Source organism: Geotrypetes seraphini, chromosome 2 (genome assembly GCF_902459505.1).
Source record: "Geotrypetes seraphini chromosome 2, aGeoSer1.1, whole genome shotgun sequence".
In the NCBI taxonomy this organism is placed as follows: domain Eukaryota; kingdom Metazoa; phylum Chordata; class Amphibia; order Gymnophiona; family Dermophiidae; genus Geotrypetes; species Geotrypetes seraphini.
This window is the reverse complement of record NC_047085.1, coordinates 430,703,409-430,720,551: the sequence shown is the minus strand read 5'-3', so window position 1 is coordinate 430,720,551 and position 17,143 is coordinate 430,703,409. Positions and strand designations below refer to the sequence as shown.

The 17,143-nt window shown below is 41.8% G+C and overlaps 1 protein-coding gene across 1 annotated transcript in view; it reads left to right on the top strand.

The window, feature by feature from the left end:
* Positions 1-17,143, top strand: part of RSU1 (Ras suppressor protein 1) — a 285,604-nt gene that overhangs the window by 69,432 nt on the left and 199,029 nt on the right. The window contains exons 5-7 of the mRNA XM_033931274.1: positions 6,839-6,957; positions 8,164-8,246; positions 8,480-8,594. Coding sequence (XP_033787165.1) covers positions 6,839-6,957; positions 8,164-8,246; positions 8,480-8,594 — 317 coding nt within the window. The remainder of the gene's footprint in view (positions 1-6,838; positions 6,958-8,163; positions 8,247-8,479; positions 8,595-17,143) is intronic.

The following is a 17,143-nucleotide window of genomic DNA, read 5'->3' as shown; positions in this document are numbered from 1 at the left end:
CTTCGCAGCTTAGTAAAAGGAGCCCTAAATGTGTACTATTTGTATGAGTTAATTATTATTAGTTATTTTCCAATGCTCAATATGACTGCCTTTCTTAAGGTTTGACACTTGTTCCATAATATTTTTATTAAATTTAAGAAGTATCCAATTCTAGAAGTGAATAATTAGATATTTTCCCTCTTTCAAATGGTATACAGCAGCGTCTCTCAAACTTTTTTAACTCCGGCATACTAAACGGAGCAAATGCTTTTTGTGGCACACTAAATGCAGCAAATGTTTTTCATGGCTGGAAAAAATTTCTGGGGAGAACACTGTTGCCGTTAGTTTTCAAGGTCCAATCACGTCAAAGAATGATGCTTATCTGGGCAGTTTTATAATAAAAAGAATGGATAACATAACATGAGAAGTGAAATTGTCATGAATCAGAGGGATACATACCCTATAGGTCCTAAAAGCAGGCTTGTGGATTAGATATAAACTATGAAGGCAGTGGTGTACCTAGCATATGTGACACCCGAGGCCCATCATATTTTGACACCCCCCCCATCTGTATGAAAAACATGATTTTTAGTAACAATCCACACATCACACAAGAGTGTACCTAGGAAAAGGCAGCATCTTACATAGAAACATAGAAACATAGAAGATGACGGCAGAAAAGGGCTACAGCCCATCAAGTCTGCCCACTCTGCTTACCCACCCCCTATCTGCAGTGAGCAGTACATCAATACACCCATTGTAAAACTAAACAAGCCAGACTAGTACAGATCAATCCTACACAGTCAGTCCTAACTGAAAACCATGTCTTTCGAACACACAGAACACAGAAAACACCTTCGCCTAGTATGGAATATGTAATCACAAACTAACCCCTCTCCCTTTTACAAAACTGTAATGTGGTTTTTAGCCATGGTGGTAACAGCTCAGACTCTCATAGAATTCTGAGCAATTACCACCATGGCCAGTGCTAAAAAAAACGCTCTACAGTTTTGTAAAAGGGGGGATAAAATAGAAAAATGTAGACAAAGGTTAAATTGAACCACCAAGAAGCTGTACTCTGCATACAATGCAACACCACAGAAACAGCGATGCATCTCCCCTAAAGCAAAAAAATAAATAAATAGAATTTTTTTCTACATTGTCTTCTCTTGTTTCTGCTTTCCTCATAGTCTTGTCACTCTCTTCCTTTCATCCGCTGTCTACCCTCTCTCTGCCCCTTCTATATGGCATCTTCTCTCCTTGTATTCCCCTTCCATCTCTCCCTTCACCCCTATTATTCTGGCATCCATCTTCTTCCCTTCCCTCCTCCAGTGATCTGGCATCTCTCTCCTATTCTTCCCTTCCCTCTCCCACACCCCCATGGTCTTGCATTTCACTCTCTCCTACCCCTTCCCCCCACTTCTATCAGCATCTGCCCCCTTTCTTTCCCTCCAACCCAATGTCATCCAGTACCCTTCCCCCTTATGTCTCTCTCTCCTTTCCATGCACACCAATTCCATCAGCATCTGCCCCCTTTCTCTCCCTCCACCACCCTTCTATGCTCTTCTCTCCCTCCAAACCAGCAAGGTCCCATGATGACTGCTTCTGTTGCCTCTGCCTCTGGAAGATGTAAGTGTCATTGGAGGGAGGGGGCCTGCAGATGCAGGGAGTTGCGGCAAGGTTCCGCAATGACTGCAGCTGCCGGTCCACCCCTTCCGACATCACGTCTTCCGGCGGCAGAGGTGGCAAATGCAGGCATCGCGGGACCTTCCTGCACTTCAGTGCGGCTTCCGACTCTGCTTTGGAATAAGTATGGCAGCCGCGCTGAGGTGGAGGTGCCATTTAGAGCAGCTTGGAAGGTTCTGGATCCAGCCGGCTGTGTGCCCCCCTAGGGCTGGCACCCGGGGCGGTCTGCCACTGTATGAGGGGACAAAAAATAATAAAAAGAATGGATAACTTGACCGATTTAGACATGTCAAACAATTATAACCACAAAAATATGTCATAAAATGTAATTCTAAACTCAAAAGACTCCAGACGAAAAGCAGACTATAGAAAGAAAACCAGAAAAGACCAAACCCATAGTACTAAGATTCAAATGCTAAAATCCGGACATGGATCACCGCTAATTATAACGAGTGAGTCTTTAAAATATGAGACAGTAACGGATAGCCAGACTGGTGAACGGAAGTGATAAATACTGGAGCCAAAACTAGAGCACCGTGATGAAACTTGAATGGAAATATGGATACCTATTTATACTTTTGAGTAAAATTGCGATGCGAACATGTCATAGAAAAGAATAAATAATGTGTAAACTAAAAACCAAGAACAACATATTGTAACACTGAACTCAGAATTAATGAAATAACATGCTAAAAGAACTTACCACCCCCCCTCCTAAAATAGGGCATATACATACTTAAAATGATGGCTAGTTACAAACAGTATGCCTAGATTATATAGACCTAAACAGGGCAAAAGTAAACGTATGGGAAATGAACAGCTGATAATACAAAGTGTATCTTGAAAACATAAGCCGATAGTAGCTCAAAGACAAGCCGACCGGGTAGATGAAAAGTGAAACCTGGGAAAGATCTAAATTATTGTTCAAATGAGCTTCTATTAAAACCAAAGAATAAAACCACAGAACTCAGGAAAGTAAAAAAGGGAGAATAAAATGGACTTACCGAAAAGGTCTCTGCACTGATGAGATAAACTCTTCTGCAGAATAAATGTGAACACACGACAGTGGGGCTATGATATTTGATCCATTGAAAGAGGCGCCAAAAAGTGTCGGCAGTGGATTGAATGCACACTGATAGGGGAGGGGCATTGGGCTGTTAAAAAAGGCTGCTTTAATAAATAAATGAAAATACTGGTGAAAAACTAAATAAAAAACCAAAACCATGATAAAATGCTGAACCTGACTGCAAGTGGTAGTGAAAGTAGCATAAGGCACCTGTAGTACTGTTAGTGCCAGAGCTGCTTAGAATAAAGAACCGTGCTGTACATGAGGAGAAGAAAAGAAAGAATGAGGTGATAAGATGTAAAGTGCTGGCCCCTCACTGCACCACTTGATAAAACTAAGAAGCGATGTTCTAGAGCATGGGTGCCCACACTTTTTGGGCTTGCGAGCTACTTTTAAAATGACCAAGTCAAAATGATCTACCAACAATAAAATTTAAAAAAAAACACAAAGCACACTGTACGCATAGAAAATGTTAATTATCATTCCTATTCTGGGGTTTTTTCAAAGAGGTCAAAGCAGATGACTCTATGCACTGTCACCTCAGTAACAACCATACAAAAATAGACAAATATACCCCCTCCCTTTTTACTAAACCATGATAGCAGTTTTTAGCGCAGGGAGCTGCGCTGAATGCCCAGCGCTGCTCTCAACGCTCATAGGCTCCCTGCGCTAAAAACCTCTATTGCGGTTTAGTAAAAGGGGACCATAGTGTAAAATATAGACAGCAGATATAAATTCAGACACATTTTGATCACTAAATTTAAATAAAATCATTTTTCCTACATTGTTGTCTGGTGATTTCATGAGTCTCTGATTGCACTTTCTTCTTCTGACTGTGCATCCAATCTTTCTTCCCTTCTTTTCAGCCTGTATGCTTCCTCTCCTGCAGACCTCATTTCCTCCCCCAACTTTTTCTTCCTCTCTCCCTGCCTTTCTTTCTTTCTCTCTTCATGCCCCCTTTCTTTTTTTTCTGTTTCTCTTCTTTCCTTCTGTCTCCCTGCCTGCCCTCTTTCTTTCTTTCTCCCTGCCCTCCCCCAAGCCACTGCCACTGCCGCTACCATCGGGAAACAGGCCCCAAAGCCGCGCCGCTGCCCAAGCTCTCCTGCTTTCCTGCTTCGGGCCGACTAGCATTCCTCTCCCCGACGTCAATTCTGCCATCGGAGAGGAAGTTCCGGCCCAGCCAGACAGCGATTGGATGGCCAGAACTTCCTCTCCGACGGCAGAATTGACATCGGGAGGGAAAGGCTGATCGGCCCAAGATCGCGATCAACCTATTGGGAGAAATGCTGCCGGTTCCTGCCTTCGCGGAAACAGAAAGTAGGCAGGACCCAGCAGCAAGAACAGCAAATTTTAAGCTTCACTGACCTGTCTCCCGCCTTAGCCGGTAGCGAACGCATGCTTCGGGGCTCTTAACGTGTGCGTGCCGGCTTCCCTTCTCTTCTCTTCCCCCCCCCACCCCCTGGACATAATTTCCAGTTTCGGAGGGAAGAGAAGGGAAGCTGGCACACACACGTTAGAGCCCCGGAGCTTAAGTTCGCTACGGGCTAAGGCGTGAAATCTCCAAGCAGTTTTTTTTTTTTTAATGTTGAGCATCGGCGGCAGTAGCAGAATTCACGAGCAGATGATAGCTGGGCGGTCATCTAAATTAGCCGGGCGGAGCGCCCGGCTAAAAGGCCCTAAGGAAAACACTGAGGTGTCAGCACTTGCATCCTGTGCTGGCATTTCAAAAAATACATGTGTAGGTGCCAACATATAGACATGTATGTCTGCCATTTTAGAAACCTGAGTTATGCAGTTAAGTACAGAGCCTACAGTTATTTAGCACAATCAATTATGGAGTGGGATAAAAAACACTGGGTAATGAAGATGGTAACCCCCTTTAACCAGCAGAGAGCTCCTGTCCTTGCCCATCGCTGGACCATCAGGACTTATGGTAGGCCCGGTGGAGGCCTGTAAGGCATCAGGAGGAAGGGGACACAGGGTACAGAACCTGGCAGGGCAGGAAGGGTACAGAGACAGGCAGGGGAGAGAGGGAGGGAGGGGGATGGATGCAGAGCCTGGCAGAGCATGAAGGGAGGGCAAAGCCTAGGAGGGAGAGAGGGGGGCTGGGTGCAGAGCCTGGTAGGACAGGCATGAGAGGGAGGGAGGGATTACTGGAAGCAGAGCCTGGCAGGGCAATGCATTTTCACCTTTTTTTGGGGGGATGGGAGGCGGAAAAGGTTACCTCGGCTAAGCTGGTCATCAGAAATGGCCCGGTATTGAATATCCGGGCTTGGCACCAGGTGCAGGGATCAGCCTGGCTAACTCCTGTGCTCTGAATATCGAGCCCTCTATGTCTATACAGGGCAGGTTAACAGCAGTAGTACCAGAAGTTCAAGTATTTAAAATTTTTCTTACATAAAAGTTATTACACATTTAAAAGATATGTTTTTGGCCCTTTTGGAGAAAAAAAACCCTACAGTGATTGGACTCTTGCTGCTTCTGGATTCCTCAGCAAACAGATTGAATGAGGTTCTTTGCTAAAAGTACTACAAAATAGAGATGTTCATTCGTCAGTGCACATTGAAGAGGTAATTCTGGAAGGAGCTGCCCAGTTTTAGGGAGTAGGCAAGTGCGTAAATATCCTCATAGAATACCATGTAGCAGAAAGGTACATTCCATGATTTGGTGGCATGTGCTTTATCAGCAGGTGTGCACTTGGGTGGAGTATATAGATATGTGCATAAAATAATGTGTTAATTTTTAGGCCCAGCCATTTTTTCCAGCTATAGAGCTGGTGTAACTAATCATGTCTTAATGTATCTGCATTTTTGGCCATTTACACTACTATTCTGTTTTTTTTTTAATGTAGGTGCTTACTGTTCTTTTAAAAGTAGCCTTAAAGTGGGTGCTATAACCAGTGGCTATAGTAGCCATCCTGTTATAGAAATGCTCTCTAAGGCTGGATTTTATCAAGCTGCGCTAGAGGTTTATATCACGGGCCTTTGCATAAATGCTCTAATGCTCATAGAATTTCTATGAGTGTCTGAGCACTTACCTCACAGGCTTATGCTAAAAACCTCTAATTTACCTTGTTAAAAGAGGGGGTAAGTTAATTAATATGCCTTAATACATTTAATGCACAGTAATCTGATGCACATTAACCTACAAATCAATATGTATTCAAAATAACATGTGTTAAAAAGATTAAGTGCATATTGATATTTTTATTATCAGAACCAATGTGTGAAACAAGCTGAAAAATGCCCGATGTATCAACCAGGAACAAAACATTTTGCCCTATGCGCATCCCTACTCCAAAACATGTATTGATTTGTGTCTAGCAGTTTTGTCATACAAAGTAAATTACATTTTAGTAGAGGTCTAATACTGACCAATACTGAGACTAGCCAGTTGAAAAATACGGTGCCTTTTTTTTCTGGATGGAATATATGTTGGCTCTTTGTCCTTCAGTTTTGCAGTAGCCATTGGTAATGTCACAGGAGATTGGCCCTGAGATTGAGATGAGTAACTTCTGTCTTAGGCAAGCAGCAAATGTCTCCTTCAGATATCTTTGCAGGAGTATCATTGGTATACAAACCGTGCCCTCTGCAGTGTTCTCATTTCATGCTCAGAGGTGAGGTGAATACTGAAGCCAGCAGGAGCTGGGAATGAACAGTATTGGTACACAGAGCTGAGGTGAGGCAAATTTTGTTCGGGAATTATAACAAAGTCTCAGTGGTCAGTGTCCAGTAGAGGGAGCTCACTTCTTGTGATTTGAAATCACGGAGCACCATCATTGTGAAAAATGTTTGAAATGTGAGGCATCTATATTCTACAACATTATTGCATAATAATATCATAATTAGAAAGTATTGTTCAGCAGCAAAATGATAATATAAAACAATTATAAAGATGGAAAATATTGGCAGCAGTGGATTGGATAGTATGGTTTAGAACTTGAATATTTTGATCATTTGATAGTAAATTGGATAGCTCACAGTTTTGTCTGTGCACTAAATTGGATTTTTGTGACAGATTGACTGGATACAAGAAAATATCTGTAGTCTGCACCTATTGTGTGTGCTATTGTGAAATTAATATTGCTGTATGTTGTATTTGTAACAGTATGAACAGGTTAAATACCCTGCCTAGGGGGTTTGGCTCTTTACCAGCCCTTGAGGTCCTTGATTTGACCTACAACAACCTGAATGAACATTCTCTGCCTGGGAACTTCTTCTACCTCAGTAAGTAACTTTTCTAGAATAGTTTACTGCTGAAAACATGTTTTCTTGTGAGAAGTGTAAACACATATTCTGTATAATACAATATGCAGTAGTTATTTTCTTGTCTTCTAGGATATTTGTTTTAACAGTTTTATCTCGTACTAGCTGTGTCTTGCAGGTAGGGGTGGGATCCAGGTGGGTCACAGACAAAGATTGGATATGACCAGCCTTAACAGTGAGCACGTGGGATGTTATTGCATGCTATCTCTCGGGACTGCTGATACTGGCAGTCAGGAGTTACCACAACCCAACAACAATACAGCCTGATCCCTTCTCAAGGCAATAGCACCCCCTATTATATGGGCTATAACCTGATCCTATACTCTCAGGAAAAGGGTCAGTTAAACTCCAATTATATTACCTCTAAATCAGAACCCCATATAGACAACAAACCTCCCCTCTGCAACACTAACAGGCTTTAATTTCACACACACACACAAGCCAATCACACAACAGGAAGTAACAGGGTAAAAGAAAGGTGAAGAAAAAGCCTCAGTTCAGCTTCATCTGGCAAAAAACTCCACCTTTCAAGGCTATAACCTGATCCCCAGTTGTATTCTTTGTTGGATGGAGTAGGAGCAGAAGGGTCAGGTTGTGTTCTTTAGGGGGAGGAGGATCTAGATTGGGGGGATGTTAATGAAGGTCTAGCATCAGCTTTGTACCTGCCATACCTTAAGGGTTTTCGGGGTTTTTTTTTTAAGTAAAGTGTGGTACGTGCAAATCTTAACATACTTTAATAAACATCCCCCTAAGTGTACAAGTTTCTAAGCTGGTACTAAGCAAATAGTTGATTGTGAATTGTAATTACTGTTATGGTTTTCTTTTTCTGTGAAGGATGTAGTTTGGATAAAATAATAATATACAGTAAACTTCATATATATTTTGCTAAGATATCAGTAGACAGCTTTCACCTAACTGTGCCAAAATCTGCCAGACACGTGCATGATAGAAATTGTTAATCGTGTCAGTTCCTGTAGATAGATGCCTTCCTGAGTTCACTACCCTTATGAATCTGAGTTTGACCTGCTTGTTATTGTGAGCCTTGAGTATGTCAAAGGCTTTTCACCAAGTCAGAGTTATTAATCAAACCTGACTTTCTTTATTGATCAGGCTTCAAATGACTGGGTTGTGAGCCACCCTGTTTACATACTGCTGTTTAATTTGCAGCCACCCTGCGCGCACTCTATCTAAGTGACAACGATTTTGAAACCCTGCCGCCAGATATTGGGAAGCTCACAAAGTTGCAGATAGTAAGTAATTTATCTAAATTCCTGGAAAATCAATTCACTTTTCGCAGCGCTTGTAAGAGTGGAATCAAATCAATTTGAAAAAGTATGTGGAGGGGGAAGGGAGGGTGCTTATTTTGCAGGAATAGACCACTGTCCCCAGCGCTGTTGCTTGTTTATCTGAAAAAGCTGGTTAATAAATTGGCCATGTCACAGAAGGAGAAGCGTAAAAGCTTTTGCATTGTGCTTTCTTTTAGATCAGTCTCAGGGATAATGACCTTATATCGCTGCCTAAAGAAATTGGGGAGCTCACTCAACTGAAGGAACTTCACATCCAAGGAAACCGGCTTACTGTACTGCCCCCAGAACTAGGTAAGACGTAAGACTAGACAAGTTTTGCTCACTTAGTTTTACAATAAATGTTGCACAGTCAATGTTTAGGTATGTGTAGTAGCACTTATATACCTAGTACATGCATATTAATATAGCCCTAGTAGCCACTAGTCTCAACCTTTTCTTCTTCAACCTTGAAGATAAAGGCATTTGTGGGATGACATCATCTGCAAGTGCTGACAGACCATCTCTGTTAAAGCTCAGAAAAACCAGGAAGATTTTCATTTAGCCAATCAAAGTTCTGTACAGCTACTGGTTCACTAGGGCCCCAGTAAGCTTTTGTCTGCACTGCGGCAGAGGTATGTTTTGCCAGCACAGGAATTCTGCAAATGATTTGATTTTTGCAACTGATAACCATCATCTGATTTTCCTTTTCCCTTCCCACTTGACAAAAAAAAAATCATAAAGGATACCTCATCCAACTGAGTTTCATCTCAACAGCCAACTGCTGTGGATTTCTTGATAAAAGGTATTCTTGGTGGGTTCAATTACTAGTTTACACGACATCTACTATAAATGTGTAGCACCTGGGCTAGAAACCAGTAGAATGACAGAAAGAGGTAAGAGGTAGTCTCACCGCCTTAAGGAATGAGCCTTTCTAAAATTACATGGAATCATGCTACAGAAAACTATGAAGGGCTCATCTTCATGGCAGCAAAAGGAGGTTGGATCACATGGTGTTGCAAATTTTTTGTTTCGACTTCATCTATGTCTAATTTAGAATTGGCTCAGAAGGCAACCCCTAGTCTGGCAAAGACTCTGAGGTCCTTGAAACTACCACCTTCATGCCAGGATCCCATTCATTTGAGTTTAGCATCATTAATGCAGTCAATTGCTTCTGAATAGTAGTTCAGTGGGCGCTAAAGAAAGTTGTTGATGATGCTCCAGATGAAACAAACACTGGAGATATCTCAAGTTCATTACATCCACTGCATTGCAAGTTAGGCATCTGCCTTCTAAAGCTGACCTCTAAAGCTATGGAGTTTTTGCCTCTTCTGACATTGTGCAACTGGAACGCCTACTAGCATTCTGGTGCAGGTTTGTTCAGACTTACTGGTGCTTTTCTCCTAACAAGAGTCAGGACTCATATTCTGATCATTCTGGCTGATTTGTATAATTGGTCTGCTGAAGCCCATGGGTTGCCCTTGGATCCTTCTCGCACACTGCTGTGAAGTATCTGATCAGGTCTAGATATGAGATGTTTGATATTTTAGCACCAACCAAGTGGAAAGAAGTAGGTAACCACTCTTATCCTTCCAGTGGCACTCTGCTCAGTGGGATCACTTGATCTTTTTGAACATAGACCTTCGTTTCTTTTCTAAACTGGGGAATAAACCTCTACCAGCCAATGTGCGAGTTAAATGGCTGTGAACAGCCACTGACTTTTTAACTCTTATCACGGCAGCTAACCAAGCATATTCAGTGACATTTATCTGGTTATCATAACTGAAACTTTCTGGTTAGCATAAAAAAATAACCGTTCTTGGGGCATGACCACCTAAGTCCTGATAGTCGGAACTTAAGTGGCCAGGCTTAACGGGCAAATAAACTGCATAAAAAGCAGGCCTCTTTTTGCCCACTGAGCCATGGCTGGAAAATTCGCCTTAACGGCCATGTGTTAGCTGGCATGAAAAACCCAGATATTACTACCTCATTGATACTATGCACACTGTCATCCATGTGACCTTGGACTAAGCTACCTCCACCATATACATTGCAGCAACACTCTTACAAAAAGAGCGACCAAGATGATAAAGGGGATAGAATGACTCTCGTATGAGGAAAGACTAAGGAGGTTAGGGCTCTTCAGCTTTGAAAAGAGACAGCTGAGGAGAGAAATGATTGAAGTCTATAAAATCCTGAGTGGTGTAGAACGGGTACAAGTGGATCGATATTTTTACTGCATCAAGATTTGCAAAGACTAGGTTACACTCAATTAAATTACAGAGTGATACTTTTAAAATCAATAGGAGGAAATATGTTTTTACTCAGAGAATAGTTAAGCTCTGGAATGCGTTGCCAGAGGATGTGATGAAAGCGGTTAATGTAGCTGGTTTTAAAAAAGTTCCTGGAGGAAAAGTCCATAGTTTGCTATTGAGACAGACATGAGGGAAGCCACCGCTTGCCCTAGATCGGTGGCATGGAATGCTGCTACTAGTATTTGGGATTTTGCCAGGTACTTGTGACTTGGATTGGACCCCGACAGGATACTGGGCTAGATGGAACATTGGTCTGACCCAGTAAGGCAATTTTTATGTTCTTATTTCGCTCAATTTGTATTGTAATGTATCTCCTATGACATCCTTGTACTGTACTAATTTATATCTCCTTAAATTACACTTAAGTCACTTTGAATCTTTTTAGGCATAGTGCAACTCATAATTCCCAGATTAAATTAAATTAGATTAGAAATGGCCTGGCATTGAATATCAGACAGCTATTTTTTGGGCTGCCCTAGTCTCACCCAAAACATGGCCAGCCCATGCCACCTGCCATCTAGACATTCTTTAGTTTTAGATGTCCATATTAGAATTTAGACATCTATCATGCATAGACATCTCAGTGTGTTTATGGACATTCAAAATGCGAATGATACACTTAAAATAAGCTCCTGAGCCACCAGTGCCGCCAGCAGAACTAATCTTCACCATCTCAGCAGGCAGCCCCCGCAGCCACCTGGCGTCCAGTGCCTATGGAGAGGTCCTTGTAGGCCCCATAAAAGATCTAAGGGAACTGCGGAGAGGGAGCCGCCAGTGCCACCAGCAGCACTAATCTTTGCCATCTTAGCAGGCAGCTCGTGCAGCGCCTACGGAGGGGTCCTTGTAGACCTCAAAAAAGATCTAAGGGAGCCGTGGTACGCGGCCAGCGGTCGTGTTTCCAAAGGGGCGTGTCCAAATGGGCAAGACACACACACTTTTGAGTCCCTTCAGAGTCCATGAGGAATCGGGATAGGACTGAGACTTAATCCTTCTACCATGGGTAAGAGAAAAGCAAAAATTCATTTTCTAACTCCAGGCTCGGGTCTAATGTATCGTTATCTTTTGGCTTCGTCTCCATCAAGGATAGAAGAGCAGGTAAGTTTAAGCATGAAGTCAGCTTCCCTTTCCTTGGGAGGTCCTTTAGCACCTCCCCAGCCGTTAACTTCTGTCAGAAGAGTAGAGACACCCTCCAATGTTGAGGATATAGCCTCTTCCTCACAAATTTTTGATATAAGTGGACCTAATATAGTGGAGCAAATAATTGAGGTGAAGACTAAAGGATTGACTCCTGTCCATATGGTTATGGAGCCAACCCTTGTCTGTTCTTCCTAAGGACAAAGTTATCACTTTAAATGATATATGGCTAACTATTAATAGAATTCTTTGCAAAATACAGTTTTGAAATTGTCAGTTTTCCTCAGGTGCAACAGTTAAAATGAATGAGCATGATAATCAAATAACAGAGCTAGGAAATTGGATAAGTCTGTGGATAATTTACAAAGTACGGCTCTATCTAATATTAAAGAGAGTGTATTGTTTCATGCTAAAATTGAAAAAATGGAGAATTATATGAGAGTTAGGAATCTTTGTTTCCTAAATTTCCCAATTACTCACTTCCTTTCCTTTTTGGAGCTAGTAAGAATGTATATGAGGGAGATTTTGCAGTAGTCTGAGGTGGATAATTTTCAACCTGATAACCTCTATTATGTTCCGAGGGCTTCTAGGGAGGAGGAAGCAGAAGGGGAAATTGATAAACTAGTCTCTCCAGATAGTTTAGATCTTTCTCAGTTTCTTGAGTCATCTAAAGACACAATAATAAAACGTGCTACACTTTTGGTAGTTAGAGAAACAAACTATTTTTAAATTATATTTTACTAAAAAAGAGGCTCTGTTTGTGGCCAACAAATTCTTATATTTCCTGATGTTTCTAAGCAGACCCAAATGAAGATGAACCAGTTCCTGGCACTTAGGCCTAATGCCTTAACGGTGGGTGCAACCTTCTTCTTAAAATTTCCGTGTAAATGCCTTATCTCATATGCAAGTGATAAATATGTCTTTTAAGACCCAGTCCAGTTAGAAGGTTTTCTAAAAGATAAACCGGTTCAAACAGTATCCTAGACTTAATAATTTTGGGGTTTTATTTTCCAACTAGGGAGGATAATTGAAGAACTGTATAGATGTTGATGCCACATTCTGCCTACTTAGATGTTTTCCTTATATATATATATATATATATATAATTTTTTTATTTTTAAATAAATCTTTATTAGTTTCAAAAACAAACATAAAGTACAATAGAACATATGAACAAATGATACAATAGTCAGCACTTATATCTACCAAATAATAATATTATTACATATCACTCCCCTTGCCCCCACCCCCACCCTCCCTGGATGTGTGTAAAATTCATTCAGAAATCAAAGGTTTATACTAGAGATCAGTTCTTTACAAACTTTGCTAATGGACCCCAAATCTCTTTAATTTTGTTATAGTGGCCCAATTGTTCTGAGTACATTCGCTCATATTTATAAACTTGGCATAAGGTTTCCCACCAAAAGATATAATTTAGTCTATCCCAATTGTTCCAGTTTTTTGTAATTAGTTGCATAGCCACTCCTGTCATAATCAAAAGTAATCTATTCTTACTTGCATTAATTGGACTCTTGAGTTTTAACAGAGTCCCGAATAATACTATGTCGTATGACAAAGGAATTGAAACTTCCAATATCATATTGATTTTACCCCATATAGACTTCAAAAAATTGAGTATCAAGGGACAATAGAACAACAGATGATCCAGTGTCCCTATTTCCAGATGACATTGCCAGCATCTATTAGATTTTGAACTATCTAATTTGTGCAAACGAACAGGGGTCCAAAAAATCCTATTTAACAGAAAAAACCAAGTTTGTCTCATAGATGCTGACACTGTACATCTTACCCTCCAAGTCCACTACTTGGGGAGCTCACCTGGAACGTAACAGGAGATGATCAGTGGTCTGCTTGAGAAAGGACATTCCACATCAACCTGTTAGAGCTGTGGACAATTCACAATGCTCTAAAAACTTTTCAGGAGCGTCTTTACATCCAAGTCCTCTTTGTTCAAACACACAAATAGCAATGTACTATATCAACAGATAGGGGGCAGGGGTTCTCTTCCCCTGTGTCAAGATGCCGAGTGCATTTGGAATTGGGCAATTTCTCGCAACATTTTTCTCAAAGCCATATAGATGCAAAACAAGCAGAATGCCCTCACTGACAAGATCAGCAGATTTCTCCAATCACATGAGTGGTTTCTCAATTTCACAGTCTTACGCCACATCTTCTCTCTTTGGGGGACTCCTCAGACCTGTTTGCGTCTCCCCACAACCACAAATTGCCTCAGTTCTGCTCTAGACAGTGCTCGCATCATCTCAAAGTAGATGCATTTCTTCTGGATTGGACGAAAAAGTTCCTGTATGCATTTCCGCCAGTCCATCTCATTCTAAAGACATTAGTCAAGCTCAAGCATGAGTTGGCCACCATGATCCGGATAGCAGCTCTGAGTCTGATAGACCCAGTCAACCTTGATTTTCCCTTCTACTTCAGATGAACATCAAGGATCCAGTTCCTTTAAAGATCTTTCCATCTCTGCTCACTCAGAGTCAAGGATCTCTTTTACATCCCAACTGCAATCTCTGCACCTAACAGTTTGGTACCTCTTGGTCTGACTTCAGCATCTTTCTGACGCAGTACAAGCCATTATGACTGCTTCCAGAAAGCCTTCTGCTCAGCAATTCTATCAACATAAGTGGACATGTTTCAATTCATGGTGTAATCTCCATGACCTAGATGCTTCCTCATCTTCTCTTCCTTCAGTGTTGGACTATCTTCTCCATTTATCCAATTCTAGACTTAAGATTACTTCGGTCAGAGTTCACCTCACTATTATTAGTGCTTTCCATGTTCCTGTCAACAATAAACCTCTGGCCACTCATCCGCTTGATTTCCGGTTTATGAAAAGACTTTTCCAAAACTCTGCTCAAGCCGCTTCCAGTTGTCTGGTATCTTAATGTAGTCCTAGCTAGTCTGATGAAGCTGCCATTTGAATCACAGGCAACTACTCATCTTAAGTTTCTTACTTGGAAAATGATCTTCTTGATCTCCATCACTTCTGCTTGTCGAGTGTAAACTTCAAGCATTAGTTTGTGACCCACCTTTCACAGTATTTTGTCATGACAAAGTGGTTCCTCCCAAAAGTAGTCATGGAATTTCACCTGAATTAATCCATTGTGCTTCCATTTTTCTCAAAGCCTCATTCTCATCCTGGAGAAACAGCTCTACACACTTTGGACTGACAAAAAGTGTATGTGAATTCAATAAAGCCTGGGACAAGTACATTGGTTCTCTGGGGGAGAGGAAGGGATAGATGGCCTGGTTAGGCAGACTATGGTTTTTATCTGCCTTCATTTTTCTGTGTTTTTATGCCATCAGTTCTTGTGAGTCCCATGAGAACTGACGGCAGGCATTGAGGAAGCAGCACGGGGCCAGGCTGGATATTAAAAAAAAAAAAATCGCTCCTGTTCAGCATTTTTGGCCACGATATTGGAGGAGGCAGCCGTCCAACGAGGGAGCTATTTTAAAAGGTACGGGGGACTCAGTAGCACCGCAGCTTATCTAATGGGGTGGCTTATCTACAAGTTTTAAAACGAGAATCGGTGTTTCCTGCAGCATATACAAAGAGGCAGCCTATACATGGGGAAATATGGTAATCCATTCTCAAACACCTATCTGTGAAAAAATATTTTCAGAGGTTACTTCTGAATCCATCCCCTTATACTTTCATCCTATGCTCCTCTCATTCTAAAGCAGTGGTCTCAAACTCAAACCCTTTGCAGGGCCACATTTTGAATTTGTAGGTACTTGGAAGGCCACAAAAAAAATAGTTAATGTCTTATTAAAGAAATAACAATTTTGCATGAGGTAAAACTCTTTATAGTTTATAAATCTTCCCTCCCCTCGAGCACTTGCATGCTCCCCTCTTCTTTTCAGCATCCTCCTGCTTTTCTCCCCCCCCCCCCCGGCCTCCCGGTCTTAGTTTCAGCTAATTACCACAGCCTACAGAGAGGATCGCCGGTGCTGTAGCATTCCTTGCAGGCTGCCATTAGCCTCCACAGCACATTCCCTCTGCCGCGGTCCCACCCCTCCTCTGACGTCGGGGGCAGGATCGCGGCAGAGGGTACGTGCTGCTGAGGACGACAGCAGCCTGCAAGGATCGCTATAGCACTGGCAGTCCTCTCTGTAGGCTGTGGTAATTATCTGAAGGTAAGAGCAGAAGGCCAGGGGGGAAGCCGGAGGACGCTGCAAAGAGCGGGCAGCACTAGTACAGACCGCGGGCCGCAAAATAGTATCTGGTAGGCCACATGTTATCCCCGAGCCGCGAGTTTGAAACCACTGTTCTAGAGCTTCCTTTCATTGAAAGAGACTTGCCTCATGCACATTTATGCCATGTAGATATTTAAATGTCTCTATTGTATCTCCCCTCTTCCACTTTTCCTTCAAAATACACATATTGAGATCTTTAAGTCTGTTCCCATACATTTTATGATGACGACCACTGACCATTTTAGTAGCTGTCCTTTGGACAGACTCCATCTTGTTTTTATCTGTTTGAAGGTGCGGTCTCCAGAATTGTACACAATATTCTAAATGGCGTCTCGCCAGAGTCTTATACAGGGGCATCAATTTCTTCTTTTTTCTACTGGCCATACCTCTTCATATGCATCCTAGCATCCTTCCTTCTAACTTTCACCGTCACCTTTTTAATCTGTTTGACCACCTTAGGATCATCGCATACTATTACACCCAAATCCCGATCTTCTTTCATGCACAAAAGTTCTTCATCTCCTAAACTGTACTGTTACTTCCGGCTTTTGCAGCTGAAATGTAAGACCTTGCATTTCATAGCATTAAATCTTAGCTGTCAAATTCTGGACCATTCTTCAAGCTTTGCTGGGTCCTTCCTCATGTTCTCCACACCATCAGAGGTGTCTACCCTACTATAGATTTTGTTATCATCCGTAAAGAGGCAAATCTTACCAGACAACCTTTCATTAATATCGCTTACCAAGCTGTTAAAAAGAACAGGCCAGTACTGTCTTGAGGTCTTCTCAACTTCATCTTTCTTCTGAACCTCCTCCACCAAAGATCTAGCTGGTCCATCATTTAGTTATACTGCACCTTACCTCCGAAACTCCGTCCCTGCAGACCTGAGAATTAACCTTATCTATTCTGGCTTAAAACCTGGCTTAAAACCTTGGCTCTTTTTGTGCAGATTTTGACATGAAATGTAAAGAGAATAGGTTGAGATCCAGAGAAGTCAGGATTCAAATCCCCTGACTCTTCTTGTCATCTCAGGCAAGTCGCTTCACTTTCCATTGCTTCAAGTGCAAATTTAGGGCCTGATATTTAGTGGCACTTATCCATTGGGAGCTGTTTTTACCCAAACAATCTTTTTTTTTTTTTTTTCTTTCAGTACATGGGGGTTGAAGTGTTCAATAATAATCT